General features: G+C 44.5%; 1 protein-coding gene across 2 annotated transcripts in view; it reads left to right on the top strand.

Moving 5' to 3' along the window:
• LOC126334919 (acyl-CoA Delta-9 desaturase-like) overlaps window positions 1–16,727 on the top strand; it is a 113,298-nt gene that overhangs the window by 40,687 nt on the left and 55,884 nt on the right. For both annotated transcript variants that reach the window (XM_049997639.1, XM_049997640.1), the window contains exon 2: window positions 15,030–15,261. In XM_049997639.1, coding sequence (XP_049853596.1) covers window positions 15,048–15,261 — 214 coding nt within the window. In that variant the 5' untranslated portion in view covers window positions 15,030–15,047. The remainder of the gene's footprint in view (window positions 1–15,029; window positions 15,262–16,727) is intronic.

Raw genomic sequence — 16,727 nt, 5'->3', positions numbered from 1 at the left:
GGCCAAGTGACCGATCTAACGCCCAGGATACCTTTCGTTCTGTGAGTTCTAATGGAACTAACAACTTTCTGTTGTACTGGGGAAATCCGGAAGGCGTGTTTCTGCTTGTCGCTTTCTTTATATTCGATGTGAATGCTGGTGAAGAAGGGCGTGCTACTGACGTACATGATTTTCAAACACCTGTCTGTCGAATATGGTTAAGGAGAGAGCATACGTTCATTTGAATTTTTTTTGTGTTAAGAATCACCAACACTGCCATTCTCAAAGCACACACCTTTCCTCCTGACCCAACGTGTATATCGAGGTGTGGTTTTCACCAAGCTATAGCGGGAAATATGCCGAATCACCAGATTTTCGCAAGTATTTTTTATAGTTTACGGTTGCCGAATTACGACGTCAAGTTTTTTTTATCTAATGGAACCATATGCTTTCTCATTTGAAAGAAGCTTCTAAGAGAGCTTCAAAGACATAACTTGTATGGCATTTAATCAAATAGTATCAAGATAACAGCTCCGCAAGCCACTGTCCCTCCATCATGAGAAGAGATTACACAAACGCCTGACCTATTTCACTAAATGTAAGCAAACAAGTAACTCAGATGCGGTACGCGTGTTTCTTATCACGGCTGTCGTACCAAGTGCTCAAAATGTTGACGCTGAGCACTTCCACACGGTGTAAAGTGATTCTCGAGAAAAAAACGCTGCATGCTGAATCTAAGCCATATATTGGAGGGAGTTTGGCGGCGGAAGTAGTGAATGGGTTCAATCGCTCATATGCGTTACACAAAGTAAGGAAGCTTCAATTATATTTGTGGGGAGATACAATTGTTTGGGGAAAGTACTTTAATAGATTCTCTGTAGGGAATGTTGAAGTGTGTAAGCCTTTTCCTAGTGAGTTTGGTTTTCACAGTTATCAGCTTGGTAGAACGAAAGTAACTTTGAAACTTCTGGGCAGATTAAAACTGTGTGCCCGACCGAGACTCGAACTCGGGACCTTTGCCTTTCGCCGGCAAGTGCTCTACCATCTGAGCTACCGAAGCACGACTCACTCCCGGTACTCACAGCTTTACTTCTGCCAGTATCCGTCTCCTACCTTCCAAACTTTACAGAAGCTCTCCTGCGAGACATGCAGAACTAGCACTCCTGAAATAAAGGATATTGCGGAGACATGGCTTAGCCACAGCCTGGGAGATGTTTCCAGTTTTAATCTGCCAGAAAGTTTCATATCAGCGCACACTCCGCTGCAGAGTGAAAATCTCATTCTGGAAACATCCCCCAGGCTGTGGCTAAGCTATGTCTCCGCAATATCCTTTCTTTCAGGAGTGCTAGTTCTGCATGTCTCGCAGGAGAGCTTCTGTAAAGTTTGGAAGGTAGGAGACGTATACTGGCAGAAGTAAAGCTGTGAGTAGCGGGCGTGAGTCGTGCTTCGGTAGCTCAGATGGTAGAGCACTTGCCCGCGAAAGGCAAAGGTCCCGAGTTCGAGTCTCGGTCGGGCACACAGTTTTAATCTGCCAGGAAGTTTCATATCAGCGCACACTCCGCTGCAGAGTGAAAATCTCATTCTGGAAAGTAACTTTGTTTTAGGAATTCTAATGGAATCTGTTATGCATTAAAGAGAGTTCTGGAAGGTCACCGTGTGTTTGTGAATGTTAAGGGAAGGAATCCTATGGAGATAGAGGTCTTGGTATATTTGTTAGTAATGAACGTGTTTCCTAGTAGGTCTCTTGTTCTAATTTTCGCCTCAGATAAAAGTACAGAAATGTTAAGTTTGGTGAGTGTGCGGATCACTTAGCGTTTCCTGTACGCCCGTCCCATTGGTCTCCAAATGTTCTATTAAGAGAGTCATTAAGTGCATACGCGTATGCGAAGTACATCCACCTTGTTCGTGTACGGTCGATAAAAGACCGGGCTCCGTGACATTACCGATAGGGAAGACCATCGCGTTCGACGTATTGGTCTGGTGCATCGTACTGCATCTGCAGCAGCCATCTGACCAGCAATTGGCACCGCAGCGACACAACGAACCGTTACAAATCGGTTACGTCAAGGACAGCTCCCAGGCAGACGCCCTGTGGCGTGCATTCCACCGAGACAAAACCACCGCCATTTGAGACTTCAGTGCAGTCAAGCGAGAGCTCATTGGAGGGCAGGGTGGAGGTATGTTGTGCTTTGTGGTGAAAGTTGGTTCTGCTTCGGTGCCAGTGATGGCCGTGTCTTGGTTAGAATACCTGCAATCAACCGGTCTTCGTACTAAACACAATGGACCTACACCTGGAGTTACGGTTTAGGGTGCGAATTCGTATGACAGCAGGAGCAATTTTATGGTCATCCCACGCAGCGCCAGAATTGTACTCCAGTCTGGTGATTTCGAGCTGTCTTCCTGCCATTCATGAACAAAATTCCATGGGATGTTTATCAACACGATAACACTCGCTCACAAACTGCTGTTGTAGCCTAAAATGCTTACCAGAATGTCGACATGTCGCCTTGGGCTGCTCGATCATCAGATCTGTCTACAAACGAGCACATATGGGACATCAATGACGACAACTGCAGCGTCAGCCATAAACAACATTAATCGTCCCTGTATTGACCGACCAAGTGCAACAGGCATGGACCTCCATCCACAAACCGATAAGCGGCACATTTACAACACAATGCACACTCGTTTTTGTGCTTGCATTCTGGCGGTAACACCTGTTATTAGTGTGCCAGTATTTGATATATGCAATGGCCTATCTCGCACTTATATTAAACTGTGATCTTGCAATGTTAATCGCTTAAATATGTAATTTAAACAAATTCATTCCCTAAGTTTACTTTATATTTTTTTTCTTTTTTTGGGTCGCGATTTTTTATCCGTCAGCGTATCTGATCAAGTCCCATACATGTTATGTCGCTGATGTTCTCATAGGAGCTTCTTTCAGATGCCTCAGAGACAAGATATAGTTCCATTATGAAAAAACAAAATATGGAAATTTGCTATTCTGTCCGCTATAACGTGGCGAAAACCGGACCTCGATATACGTATTCATGATGAGCTCTGAGCGCTATGGGACTTAACATCTATGGTCATCAGTCCCCTAGAACTTAGAACTACTTAAACCTAACTAACCTAAGCACACAACACCCAGTCATCACGAGGCAGAGAAAATCCCTGACCCCGCCGGGAATCGAACTCTGGAACCCGGGCGCGGGTAGTGAGAACGCTACTTCACGACCACGGGCTGCGGACTATTCATGATGGGTATATTTCGGGTGGTCTGTCTTAGTTGCCACACCCTGCACGAACAGAAGTTGTAGAAAAGCTATCCTGACAACGACAATAGCGCCAGAGAAGGAAATTTAAGTCGATTGTTCAAAATTGCTAACGTTTTCTTTAGTGTTTCAAGCTGTTAGTCAGTCATAAATAGGTTTTATAACTGGTGTGTTTGAACTGAGTCCTGAACCGGCATATGTTAACTAGGAAAACAAGTGTTCACATACAATATTTCTTTCTGTTGACTGCAGACGCGCTTGAAAAGTTTAAGTGTTGCCGGCCGGTGTGGCCAAGCGGCTCTAGGCGCTTCAGTTTGGAACCGCGTGACCGTTACGGTCGCAGGTTCGAATCCTGCCTCGGGCATGGATGTGTGTGATGTCCTTAGGTTAGTTAAGTTAAGTAGTTCTTAGTTCTAAGAGACTGATGACCACAGATGTTAAGTCCCATAGTGCTCAGAGCCATTTGAATCATTTGAGTTTAAGTGTTGTTTGTTCTAATTGAGCCACGAAGCGTCAGAAGTTAGATGTCTTAACAGTTATCAACAGTCCCTTATCGACGAGCTACGTAATGTAACAATGCTCATTTTACATTTCAAAGTCAAAACGTAACTACTATGTCTTTGAATAGGGGTAGTCAAGTCAGTGCGGCTAGACATGTAGGCATCGTATTTCTTTGTCGGCGAATTACATGATGTAACGATTGTCATTTCATATTCCATGATGGACAATGATTTCATCAACCAGAGTACAGAACCAATCTTAATCTTTGCGTCGTTGCACAAAAGTTTCTTCGCTGAACTTTCCTTTCATACAACTGCAAGGGAATGATTCACAACCAGTTTGTTCACCCTGAGTCCTATAAGAGTGTGGCGTACAGCCTTTTTGTTGTTGCTGTTAGCTCCAAATTTCTTATTCATATTGCTTTCTACGCAAATGCATGCCACTGCATAATGGTTATTAGTGGTATATACAGCTCGTGTTCAGCCTGCATTTAATATATGTGTTACCTGAAGATGGTTGTTACTTATGACCAAAACTAGATAGCGATCATACATTAATTTTCTTAAGTAAATGTGACCTAGTCACAAAAATTTTTTGTAAAAATAATTTAAATTTTAACAAATTACATAGCAATCCCTTTCACCACTCTTGATAATGTCAGACATTACTATTGTTAAATAAGTCTTTTTATTTTATTTTATTTTTAGCCACTGGTCAAGTCACACTAAAACCTCTCTATACGTACGTGTTACCGTAGAGGTAGTAGGTCTCAATAATTGTGTCGAACATACCTCCCCTTGTTTTGATTACACCAATTTTTCTTCTTTGTTTCTTATTCACGTTAAGCGAAGCCGTATCTACCACTTCAAAGCTACATCATCATGTGAATTCGTATGCAGAAAATAATCAAGTAGCAGAAGATATATCGGTTACCTTTTTGGTAGTTTTAAAGGTCCAATGTTGTTGTTTATTCTTCTTCATAGCTCAACACAACGGCATATACCGAAGACCGAGCTCTTGAAATAATATCTCGATTCGGATTTTTTAAAATAATATCCAGATTTGGATTTTTTTTTAAATTTGGGAGTCATATCCAGAACTACCAGTCATTCGAGTTCCAAAGAATGACGTATGTGGAAAAAATTCACTATTGATTGATGCTGCTGCTCATTTGGTCTGGAGATCGCGTACACATTTTTGCACTTGTTATGTGGAAATAAACATAAATGTATGGTATCCCTAGACGATTGGTTTATTTCTATTAAGATCACATCTTTATCCGTTGAACACACTCAGTCAAGGCTAAAGTTTTATGCAACACCGCTCTCCTCTTCCATCCCCCAGTAATTCTCGAGTTCATAAGCCATCACAAAAATTATTCTAGAACTGGGCGGTGGGTGAGGCTTCATGAAAGTGAAAATATACCTTTAAAAATCAGACATCCTCTTTGCTTTTGAACCATACATAATTATAATAAAAGTTTCTCGGTAACGATAGGTTTACACTAGTAATTACGTTAAACTAGCAATAAGGCTAGAGACAGATTGATTGTGTGCTATAACTTTAATTATAAAGAATGTGAGTGAAGCTGAAAGTCAGTAAACGATATACAGTACACAGATAGTTAGTCTACGGAGGTCGATAGCTCGTGATAGTGTAGAGGTAGCTGATTCGAATCCTCTTGTTGGATAAAATCTTTCATCGTCATACTCGATATCTAATACACTCCTGGAAATGGAAAAAAGAACACATTGACACCGGTGTGTCAGACCCACCATACTTGCTCCGGACACTGTGAGAGGGCTGTACAAGCAATGATCACACGCACGGCACAGCGGACACACCAGGAACCGCGGTGTTGGCCGTCGAATGGCGCTAGCTGCGCAGCATTTGTGCACCGCCGCCGTCAGTGTCAGCCAGTTTGCCGGGGCATACGGAGCTCCATCGCAGTCTTTGACACTGGTAGCATGCCGCGACAGTGTGGACGTGAACCGTATGTGCAGTTGACGGACTTTGAGCAAGGGCGTATAGTGGGCATGTGGGAGGCCGGGTGGACGTACCGCCGAATTGCTCAACACGTGGGGCGTGAGGTCTCCACAGCACATCGATGTTGTCGCCAGTGGTCGGCGGAAGGTGCACGTGCCCGTCGACCTGGGACCGGACCGCAGCGACGCACGGATGCACGCCAAGACCGTAGGATCCTACGCAGTGCCGTAGGGGACCTCACCTCCACTTCCCAGCAAATTAGGGACACTGTTGCTCCTGGGGTATCGGCGAGGACCATTCGCAACCGTCTCCATGAAGCTGGGCTACGGTCCCGCACACCGTTAGGCCGTCTTCCGCTCACGCCCCAACATCGTGCAGCCCGCCTCCAGTGGTGTCGCGACAGGCGTGAATGGAGGGACGAATGGAGACGTGTCGTCTTCAGCGATGAGAGTCGCTTCTGCCTTGGTGCCAATGATGGTCGTATGCGTGTTTGGCGCCGTGCAGGTGAGCGCCACAATCTGGACTGCATACGACCGAGGCACACAGGGCCAACACCCGGCATCATGGTGTGGGGAGCGATCTCCTACACTGGCCGTACACCTCTGGTGATCGTCGAGGGGACACTGAATAGTGCACGGTACATCCAAACCGTCATCGAACCCATCGTTCTACCATTCCTAGACCGGCAAGGGAACTTGCTGTTCCAACAGGACAATGCACGTCCGCATGTATCCCGTGCCACCCAACGTGCTCTAGAAGGTGTAAGTCAATTACCCTGGCCAGCAAGATCTACGGATCTGTCCCCCATTGAGCATGTTGGGGACTGGATGAAGCGTCGTCTCACGCGGTCTGCACGTCCAGCACGAACGCTGGTCCAACTGAGGCGCCAGGTGGAAATGGCATGGCAAGCCGTTCCACAGGACTACATTCAGCATCTCTACGATCGTCTCCATGAGAGAATAGCAGCAAGCATTGCTGCGAAAGGTGGCTATACACTGTACTAGTGCCGACATTGTGCATGCTCTGTTGCCTGTGTCTATGTGCCTGTGGTTCTGTCAGTGTGATCATGTGATGTGTCTGACCCCAGGAACGTGTCAATAAAATTTCCCCTTCCTGGGACAATGAATTCACGGTGTTCTTATTTCAATTTCCAGGAGTTATGTACTCAGTAAGCCTCCGTATATTGAAAGGGGAAGGTTACTTTGCATCAATATTAGTAACTTCCGTCCTACTCCATTAGCGTCTGGAGCAAGGAGAAAATTACTGTTTACAGACCTCGTAATGCACCCTGGTCTGTACTGTACAGTACCCTGAAGATAAAAGTGACCCCAACCCATAGGCACCACGTTGTGAATTTACTTTTTTCTGTGCTGCTCGATATTCCGGTAAAGTGACGGACGTGGTTTCTCGTTGACTGAAAGTGCCCTGTTTTTTCGCCGTTCTATGAGTTATTCAAGTAAACTATACCGTATTTTGTGATTAGATGTGTATGTATAGAGGAAATTTCAATCCGTAGTAATTCGCTTAAGAAGACTCATGGAATACATCGTGAACGATTTGTAACGCATCATTTCCTGTTTGACCGTGTCCGGTAGCCCGTTTCGCTGTTGTAGTCGTCTCGGGCAGTTCTCTGGGGGATGGGGGATTTTGGTCGCCCTGAAAACGATGGGCTGACATTCCTATTCTTAATCTTCCTAAATGGATGGCGGTCGGAGGCGACTAGACCGATACTAAGGGCAAGTATTTTACCCACAACGGCCAATATTTTCCAACATAACTGACAGAGAAAGTTCTAAAAGAGCTCTCAGGAAACAGCAGCTTAGAGAAGCGCTGGAAGGGGTAAAAGGACGCAGCTAACAGAAAGGGTTATATCCTGTACCAGAGGCGGACTTGCTGAAAGACCTGTATGTTGAATAATTTCGTGGAGCAGCCTGGAGGTCAGTAAATGGAACGTCGATCGGCAACCATGCTGAAATGTAGGAAATCTTGTGCCCTCTGCCGCTTTTGTAGTGTATTTCAGACGTCTGGAGAGGGTGGTCCTTTATGGTCAACCCAAGTTCGGAAAACTGAGATATTCCAAAAGCTCGTTCCCGTGAGCGGGCGTAGTGGACTTTGGACGTTGGGTTGCTCTTGCTGAGTGTTGCTGTAAGTGATCGTTCATGTACCCGTAGGCACAGCCCTTACATCCGACCATTAATTAATTTTGCAAAATGTGAACTTTTGTTACAGCACAGATTAAAGAAGTTTTCATGATACATCAATATACGTGTAATGAAGCTGGTTTCTGAAATGCTGTTTTTGGGAAGTAAGTTGTACACAGTTTGCTGTTAGAGTTTTCAACACACCTAATTACTCGAAAAATATTTACGTCTACATCTACATGGATACTCTGCAAATCACATTTAAGTGCCTGGCAGAGGGTTCATCAACCACCTTGACAACTCTCTGTTATTTCAATCTCATGTAGCGAAAGTGGTTCAAATGGCTATGAGCACGATGGGACTTAACATCTGAGGTCAGCAGTCCCCTAGAACTTACACTACTTAAACCTAACTAACGTAAGGACATCACACGCATCCTTGCGCGAGGCAGGATTCGAACTTGCGACCGTAGCGGTCGCCCGGTTCCAGACTGAAGCACCTAGAACCGCTCGGCCACCACGGGTCGTCCTCTTATATCTTTCCGTACGAGCCCTGATTTCCCTCATTGCATCGTGGTGATCGGTCCTCCCTATGTAGGACGGTGTTAACAAAATATTTTCGCATTCGGAGGAGAAAGTTTGTGATTGGAATTTCGTGAGAAGATTCCTTCGCTATTAAAAACGCCTTTCTTTAATGATGTCCAGCCCAAATCCTGTATCATTTCTGTGATACTCTCTCAGATATTTCACGATAATAAAAAACGTGCTACCTTTCTTTTAACATTTTCGATGTACTCCGGCAGTCCTATCTGGAAAGGATCTCACACCGCGCAGCAGTATTCTAAAAGAGGATGGTCAAGCGTAGTGTAGGCAGTGTCCTTAGTAGGTCTGTTACATTTTCTAAGTAAAACACAGTCTTTTGGGTACCCTTCCCCCCAACATTCGGGAGGACGACGGTTCAATCCCGCGTCCGGCCATCCTGATTTCCCTAAATCGCTCCAGGTAAATGCCGAGATGGTTCCTTTGAAAGGGCAAGGCCTACCTCCTTCCCCGTCCTTCCCTAATCCGATGAGACCGATGACCTTGCTGTTTGGTCTCGTCCCCCAAACAACCCAACCAACCAACCACAACATTTTCTGTGTTTTCTTTCCAATTTAAGTTGTTCGTAATTGTAATACCTAGGTATTTAATTGAATTTACGGCCTTTATATTAGACTGATTTAGGCCTACCGTGTACCTTGGGGAACGCCAGAAAAATAGTTCAAATGGCTGTGAGCACTATGCGATTTAACTTCTGAGGTCATCAGTTGCCTAGAACTTAGAACTAATTAAACCTAACTAACCTAAGGACATCACAAAAATCCATGCCCGAGGCAGGATTCGAACCTGCGACCTTAGCGGTCGCTCGGCTCCTGACTGTAGCGCCCAGAACCGCACGGCCACTCCGGCCGGCCGGAACGCCAGAAATCACTTCTGTTTTACTCGATGAGTTTCCGTCAATTACTACGAACTGTGACCTCTCTGACAGGAAGTCACAAATCCAGTCACATAACTGAGACGATATTCCATAAGCACGCAATTTCACTACAAGCCGCTTGTGTGGTACAGTGTCAAAAGCCTTCCGGAAATCCAGAAATACGGAATCGATCAGAAACCCCTTGTCAACAGCATTCAACACTTCATGTGAATAAAGAGCTAGTTGTATTTCACAGAAACAATGTTTTCTAAACCCATGTTGATTGTGTCGATATCTAAACGTTATTTATTATTCTAATTATTTGTTTTACATATTTTTGTTTCATTTTTTTGAAGTGTTATTTTACGATTTAAATTATTTTTTAGTTTACCATTTGACATACATGTATTTTGTTAATCAAAAATAATAAGTAACTTATTATTATCATACAAAATCATTACATCGGTAACCGACAAAGAAATGCTTAAACCATAACATTTATTTGCGCCATACACATAGAATCAACGATATTTTTTCACACAACGTACAAACAATATAAAACAAAATTCAGCACGATTCTCAAATTTGGGGCGGGCCATATTCTAAATACATTGATTTGTACCAACCACGGTGGAGTACACTGGGAAACCTCGACGAGGAGAACTGATTATTTACTAGTGGCTGCAGCTTAATTTTACTCCGATTGTTTTCCAACTGGAGGCTGATCTTACAATTATTCAACAGAAATAAATCTGAAAATCTTCTCACGAAGTTCATCTGACATGGAAAGCTATGTCCAATGGCTGTACCTGCTCCGTCAAGCCTCTTGGGTTCACCAGATGAACAATTCCTTGTCCTAGGTACGACGCTCAAAACTGTTCTTTCACACTGACATCCCAAGAATCTAACGACAGTACAGATTTTGCTAACGCCCTGGGAAAGAAAACTTATGTTAAAAATCTTACGAGGACGGATGTTAGTTTGTCAGATTGAGAGTCCTATTGAATTTTATTTTATATTATGTTGTCCGGCTTGTATATTACGTGAAAAACTTTCGTTCATTTTGTGCGCATGGTGTAAAAGAAGGTGTTTTTAAGCATTTCTTTACTGATTTCATTACTTTAATGATTTTGTATCATAATAGTGAGTCATTTATTACTTTTAGTTTACAAATTAGAAGGATTTGTAATAATAAAAAACAAATATTAATTTAAAATGTAAAATAGCAGTTTAAAACATAAAACAAAAATAGTAAAACAAATAATTAGAATAACAGTCAACGATTAGATAATTTAATTAGGTGTGTGTGAAAATACTCTGATTGTACATTGTGTGCAACTTATTTTCGAAAAATGGTAATTCAGAAGCCAGTTTTACTCCTCAGGGAACGATGGAACAGAGGTTTGTTTGTTTTTTTTTTTTTTTTTTTTTTTTTTTTGCAAAATTATTTCATGGTGGTTGGATACTTTGCAAAGTTTTAGTTATTACAAAAGTTAATTATACAGCCTTCAAGACCATTTATCTCATTGCAACTTTTCTATCAACCGTATTCTTTTCTCATTTCGTTGCTTCAAAGACACTTCCTGTAAACCTCATATTCGAAACTACCTTTTGGTTGTCCACCAAGTTTCAATATCATTTATTTACACTTGGCTACGTTTCCTTGTAAGGACCTATGGCCTGAAAACTTTTCTGGAGTAGTGGGAAATTTATTTGTTGGACACTGCATAGGGTTGTGCATAAAATTAAGAAAACAATGTTAGGCAACTGAATATCATCACTTTCCTACAACTTAAACGGCCTGAATAGTGCACTCCAGGGAACTTCTTAGGAGACATGAATGTTACATATTCCATATTCAATTGGGGTGTGGAGTGCCATCTTGTGGCAAAATGGGAACAAATAATGATTTAACTGATATGTTACAGCCCTTGTAAATATTCTATGTAAATTATCAGTGTGTGTGTGTGTGTGTGTTGACAGAATGAGTTTAGGAGCATATCATCTAAGTGACTGATTACTGAAGGGGGAATAAACACTTCACACAGATGTATGACCTGTGACTCCAAGCCGCTTGCAAACTTAAGTATGCACTGATTCATTGTTCAGACTCATTGTCACAATCCTTTGTCACAAGCTCTTTGTAATAGACTTTTCTGCCCTTTCGTGCAAAATGCATCTAGGTTTGATTCAAAGTGAGCAGAAAGCTGAAACATTTTCATTTTCTGTGCTGCTGATGAAACTTATTTATGTAAACGAATCAAAGCTAGAGTATTTTTTTGGAAAATTACTCTGCACTGACTGCGTGTTCCACTTATTGTCGGTACATCAAACAAATTGCATAGTTTTCACGCACTCAGTTTGGCCATGGGTGTATCATGCCATGTTTAGTTGAACTTCAGGTAGTTGTGCCGTCCACCGCTAGATGGCAATTTCATTGTTATCACAGCGACTGGTGAGTAGTTAATCACAGTTCAGATAGTCTGCTTGTAAATCAGTCTGTCTGTTAGATAAAACTGTATCAAAATCCATACGCTAATTCCTGAGATCAGCCAGAACATACAGACAGAACTACGGCAGGCGACTTCAGTTCATATATAGTGATGGAAGAAAAAAACGCAGCACCAAAAAATAATTAGAGTAATGAAGTTTCAGGAACACATGTGTAGCACGTTGGATTATAACAGCGGTATGGGGGCGAGCATTATCCTGTTGGCAAACACCCCCTGTAATGAAACTCCCTGGCAGATTACAACTGTGTGCCGGACCGAGACTGGAACTCGGGACCTTTGCCTTTCGCGGGCAATTGCTCTACCATATGAGCTACCCAAGCAAGCCTCACGACTAGTCCTCACATCGTCAATTCTGCCAGTACCTCGTCTGCTACCTTTCAAACTTTACAGAAGCTCTTCACAGGTTCGCAGACGAGCTTCTGTGAAGTTTAGAAGGTAGGAGACGAGGTACTGGCAGAATTGACGATGTGAGGACGAGTCGTGAGGCTTGCTTGGGTAGCTCATATTGTAGAGCACTTGCCCGCGAAAGGCAAAAGTCCCGAGTTCCAGTCTCGGTCAGGCACACAGTTTTAATCTGCCAGGAAGTTTCGTATCAGCGCACAGTCCGCTGCAGAGTGAAAATCTCTTTCTATCCCCTGGAATGCTGTTCATGAATGCCAAAATACCAAGTCGCATCACCAGACCGACGTAAGTTTTGTAGCCAGGGTGCGTGGTATAACCACGAGAATGCTCTTTCTGTCAAACGAAATGGTACGCTAGACCATAGCTGGAGGTGAAGGTCCGCTGTGTCCAGCACGCAGACAGGTTAATTGCAGGCCTTCAGCTGGGCTCCATCTAACCAAGACACGGCCGTCACTAGCAACGAGCACAACCTGCCTTCATCACCAAACACAACAGACCTCCATCATACCCTCCAATGAGCTCTCGCTTCACACCACTGAAGTCGTAAAATGGAGGTGGATTGGGGGTCGGTGGAAGCCATGCTACAGGGCTCTGGCTCGGAGCTGTCCATGACGTAAGTGATTTGTAACAGTTCGTTGTGTCACTGTGGTGTAAATTGCTGGTCATATTGCTGCTGCAGATGCACTACGATGCACCAGAGCCGTATACCGAACACGATGGTCTTCCCTCTCGGTAATGTCACGTGACCGTCTGGAGACCAGTCTCCTTGCAACCGTACATTCTCGTGACCACAGCTGTCAGCAATTATGTACAGTGGCTACATTCCTGCCAAGTCCTTCTGCAATATCGCAGAAGGAACATCCAGATTGTCATAGCCCTATCACAGGATCTCGATCAAACGTGCAGAGTTGATAATGGCGTGTTAGTCGCCTGAAAGACATTCTTGACCAACATCAACCCTCCACGTCCAATCCCAAAGGCAACAAACGGTCGTAACCGTTCCGGCGTGTGTTTAAAGCGAACCTGATTCGTATCTTGGTAATGGCGCTATTATGGCCTCTCTTACGCGGCCGGGGCGAAATTTGAACAGGCATCATCTTTCAGATGTATAAACACACCTACCAACTTTCATTTATGCCGCACAACTCCTTCTTCGTGTTGCGACATTTTTTCCTTCAGCTTATGTATGGAAGAAAGTATATTGATAGAAGATAGGAGATGAAGTCGCTGTCTCTAATAACAATCTTGGAACATCCTTTAGCCTTTTACGGTAGATGCGATATTCGGTAATTTCCAAGAATGATTGCCTATCGAAGTTGGAGGGCTCCAAACGATACACATCGAAGATGCGATAGTAAATAGATTATGGAAGTCTCGTGGAGCGCGTTACGAGTATGTTTGAAGGTGTCACTACAGAAGGAGAAAACAAAAGCGATAGAGAAGCATTTGCAAATTGAAAGGAGACGACTGACCTTAATCGTCGTCCGTGTTATTGTCTTGTGACAGTCCGCTTGATGTATAAGTTTTCCTTTTCTCTCGTACCCAGGGTAAACTCGGCCAATATCGTGCAGGAATATCGACAGAGTGTCGCATGCGTCGACTTTCCCCTGCAAACGCAAGTTGTGAAAGTATAGGCACTGGAACAAATACAGTTCGTTCCTCTGTCCTGGACGCCCTTCTCTTTTTATGGTAGACTTAACAGACTTCCACAGCCGTTCTATATTCTGGGTATAGACACTGGCGTCACCTGATGACACAAACTCCACAGAGTGGTTCACAGATTCGTGCTCGAACCCTTCAGCTTTGAGAGTCTGGTTTGACTGAAACCCGTCTGTGATGACGTTTGTTTCAGGAAGTATGAAATGTTTTATGACACCCACTAAAGTCACCTTGTCTCGGGACAATACCCTCACAGCGAAACACTTGCGTGACTCCCTTTCTACCCCACCAAAAAACCAAATATGATCTACTTCAGTTTTAGAAGGTCGTCCTTCGTCTAGCAATATGAGACTCGTCTACTTCTACTATTTTAATCGGTCCACCAATTGGCACACTGTTATTTGTCAATATCACGTAGCACACGTCTCGGAAAAACCCGAAGTTGTCACAGACGGTATTCGCCGATAACTCAGTTTCTGATGCTGTGGCTTGCAATGTATAATCTCGAATCCAGCACGACACAAGAATTACGCTCGTCTGAATCGATAACTTAGAGGACTCGAACCACGTATTTTTCCTGATGCTGGTTCGCTTTCCGCCAAGTCCGCAATGAAATTGCAACGGAATCTCAGTGTCCACACTTCTCTTACGCAGTTTCACAGGCTTCGCAACACCACAGTCAACGCAGTCTCTCCTTTTGTCGTCCTTCAGAAGTCCACATTTCCGGCAAAAAGTCAAACATTTGTCTGTACTGGATATGCATGGAATTAGAGTTGTCCATGTGAGGCAATCCGCAGAAGAAATTTTGAGAAGCAGCATACATTACACTCCCTATGAGGAGAAACTGTGTCGATTTCCCAAAGGAATCACAAAAAAATGCGGCGGGAACGTAATGTACACGAACTGAAGAAACAACGTAAAGCTGATAAAAATGACGATCACAAATAATTTAACATAACGCTCGCCACGAGACTTCCGTAATCGATTTACTATCGCATCTTCGATATGTATCGTTTGGAGCCCTCCAACTTCGATAGGCAATCATTCTTGGAAATTACCCGATATTCTTGCACTCGCACAGATGATGACAGTAACCCTTACGTGTTTTGTTGCAGCACGTTGCTGTCCCGAGAATGCCGCCCAACGTGACGTCTCCGGACAGGTCGCCATGTGACGTCGGCGTCCCCCACAGCCCTCCCCCTCAGAAGGAGGAGGCCGACAAGCAGCCCGAGTACGAGTGGCGGATCGTGTGGCGCAACGTGGTCGTGTTCATCTACCTGCACGCCGCCACCGTCTACGGCCTCTACCTGGCGCTCACCGCCGCCAAGTGGGCCACCGTCTACTGGAGTGAGTAGCCGCCACCTTCTTCCTCACACTTCTCACATAGTCGAATACTAAGCTTTGTCCGCAGCTAGTGGTCTTGCAGTAGCGTTCTCGCTTCCCGCGCACTGGGTCCCGGGTTCGATCCCCGTCGAGGTCAGGGATTTTCTCCTGCCTCGAGATGACTGGGATGACGAGGTGTTGTTGTGTCGTCTTCATCATCATCATCATCATTCATCCCCAATACGGTCGGAGGAATGCAATGGCAAGCCACCTCCACTAGGACCTTGCCTAGTACAGCGGTGCGGGTCTCCCGCGTCGTCCCCTACACTCTCCGGAGTATGGGTCCTCATGCCCGCCCGGTTGGCCTTGCGGTCTAACGCACGCCTTTCCCGGCGGGAAGAAGCGGCGGATTTGTGGCGAGGTCCGGTGAACCGACCAGTCTGTGGATGGTTTTTAGGCGATTTTCCATCTGCCTCAGCGAATGCGGGCTGGTTTCCTTTATTCCGCCTCAGTTAGACTATGTCGGCGATTGCTGCGCAAACAAGTTCTCCACGTACGCGTACAACACCATTACTCTACCACGCAAACATAGAGGTTTCACTCGTCTTGTGTGAGACCTTCCCTCGGGGTTGGGGAGGGGGGGGGGGTTCCACCGGGGGCAGAACCGCACAATAAACCTGAGTTCGGTGTGGGGCGGGGCGCAGGGGTGAAGTGGACTGCGGTAGTCGTCGTGGGCTTGTGGACCACTGCGGCTGCGGCGGGGACGGAGCCTCTCCGTCGTTTCTGGGTCCCCGGTTAACATACAATACAATGGCTCCTCATCATCATCAAACTTTCCATTGAACTTCATTTCTTGTGATGGCGCGTTGCTAGGAAACGACAGCGTAAAATGTTCGCCAGAAAGTAAGAAAATACACAACTGGCCATTAGAGCTGTAACAAACATCAAACTGCCATGAATTGTACAATGAGTTTGGACATGAAATAGATAACACTGGCCAACAACAAAAATATTTCCTTTTTATTTATCGGGACGATATACAGGGTGTCCCAGCTATCTTGTCCACCCAAAATATGTCTGGAACAATAAAAGCTATTGGAAAACGACTTTGATCGGTATCAATGTAGGGCTGGGGCCCATGAAACATTCTAAAACGAAAGCATATGTTTTTTTTTTAACACAGGCGTGAAACCCATGCTGCCCGTAATCGCGATGTGATTGACAAGTAAGTGTCCCTCTTGATGAGTATGGAGGTGTGATTACACATGTCAATCACAGCATGGGGTTCACGCCTGAGCCTCAGGACGTGCGCTAGCAGCGCATGTCGGGTGTTTCAAGCGTCAACTTCGCGTCTCAATATCTCGGGATGTAATGGGAATATTGCGATGCAATCAACGCCATTGTATATGTGCTTTGTCATGCTATGGATTGCTGAAGAAAAAATATAGGAGGTCCATTTAAAAAAAACACAAGTTTGTGTTAAAAACACA

Source organism: Schistocerca gregaria, chromosome 2, assembly GCF_023897955.1.
Source record: "Schistocerca gregaria isolate iqSchGreg1 chromosome 2, iqSchGreg1.2, whole genome shotgun sequence".
Lineage (NCBI taxonomy): Eukaryota > Metazoa > Arthropoda > Insecta > Orthoptera > Acrididae > Schistocerca > Schistocerca gregaria.
The sequence above is the reverse complement of the archived record's forward strand: the minus strand, read 5'-3'. Positions and strand labels throughout refer to the sequence as shown.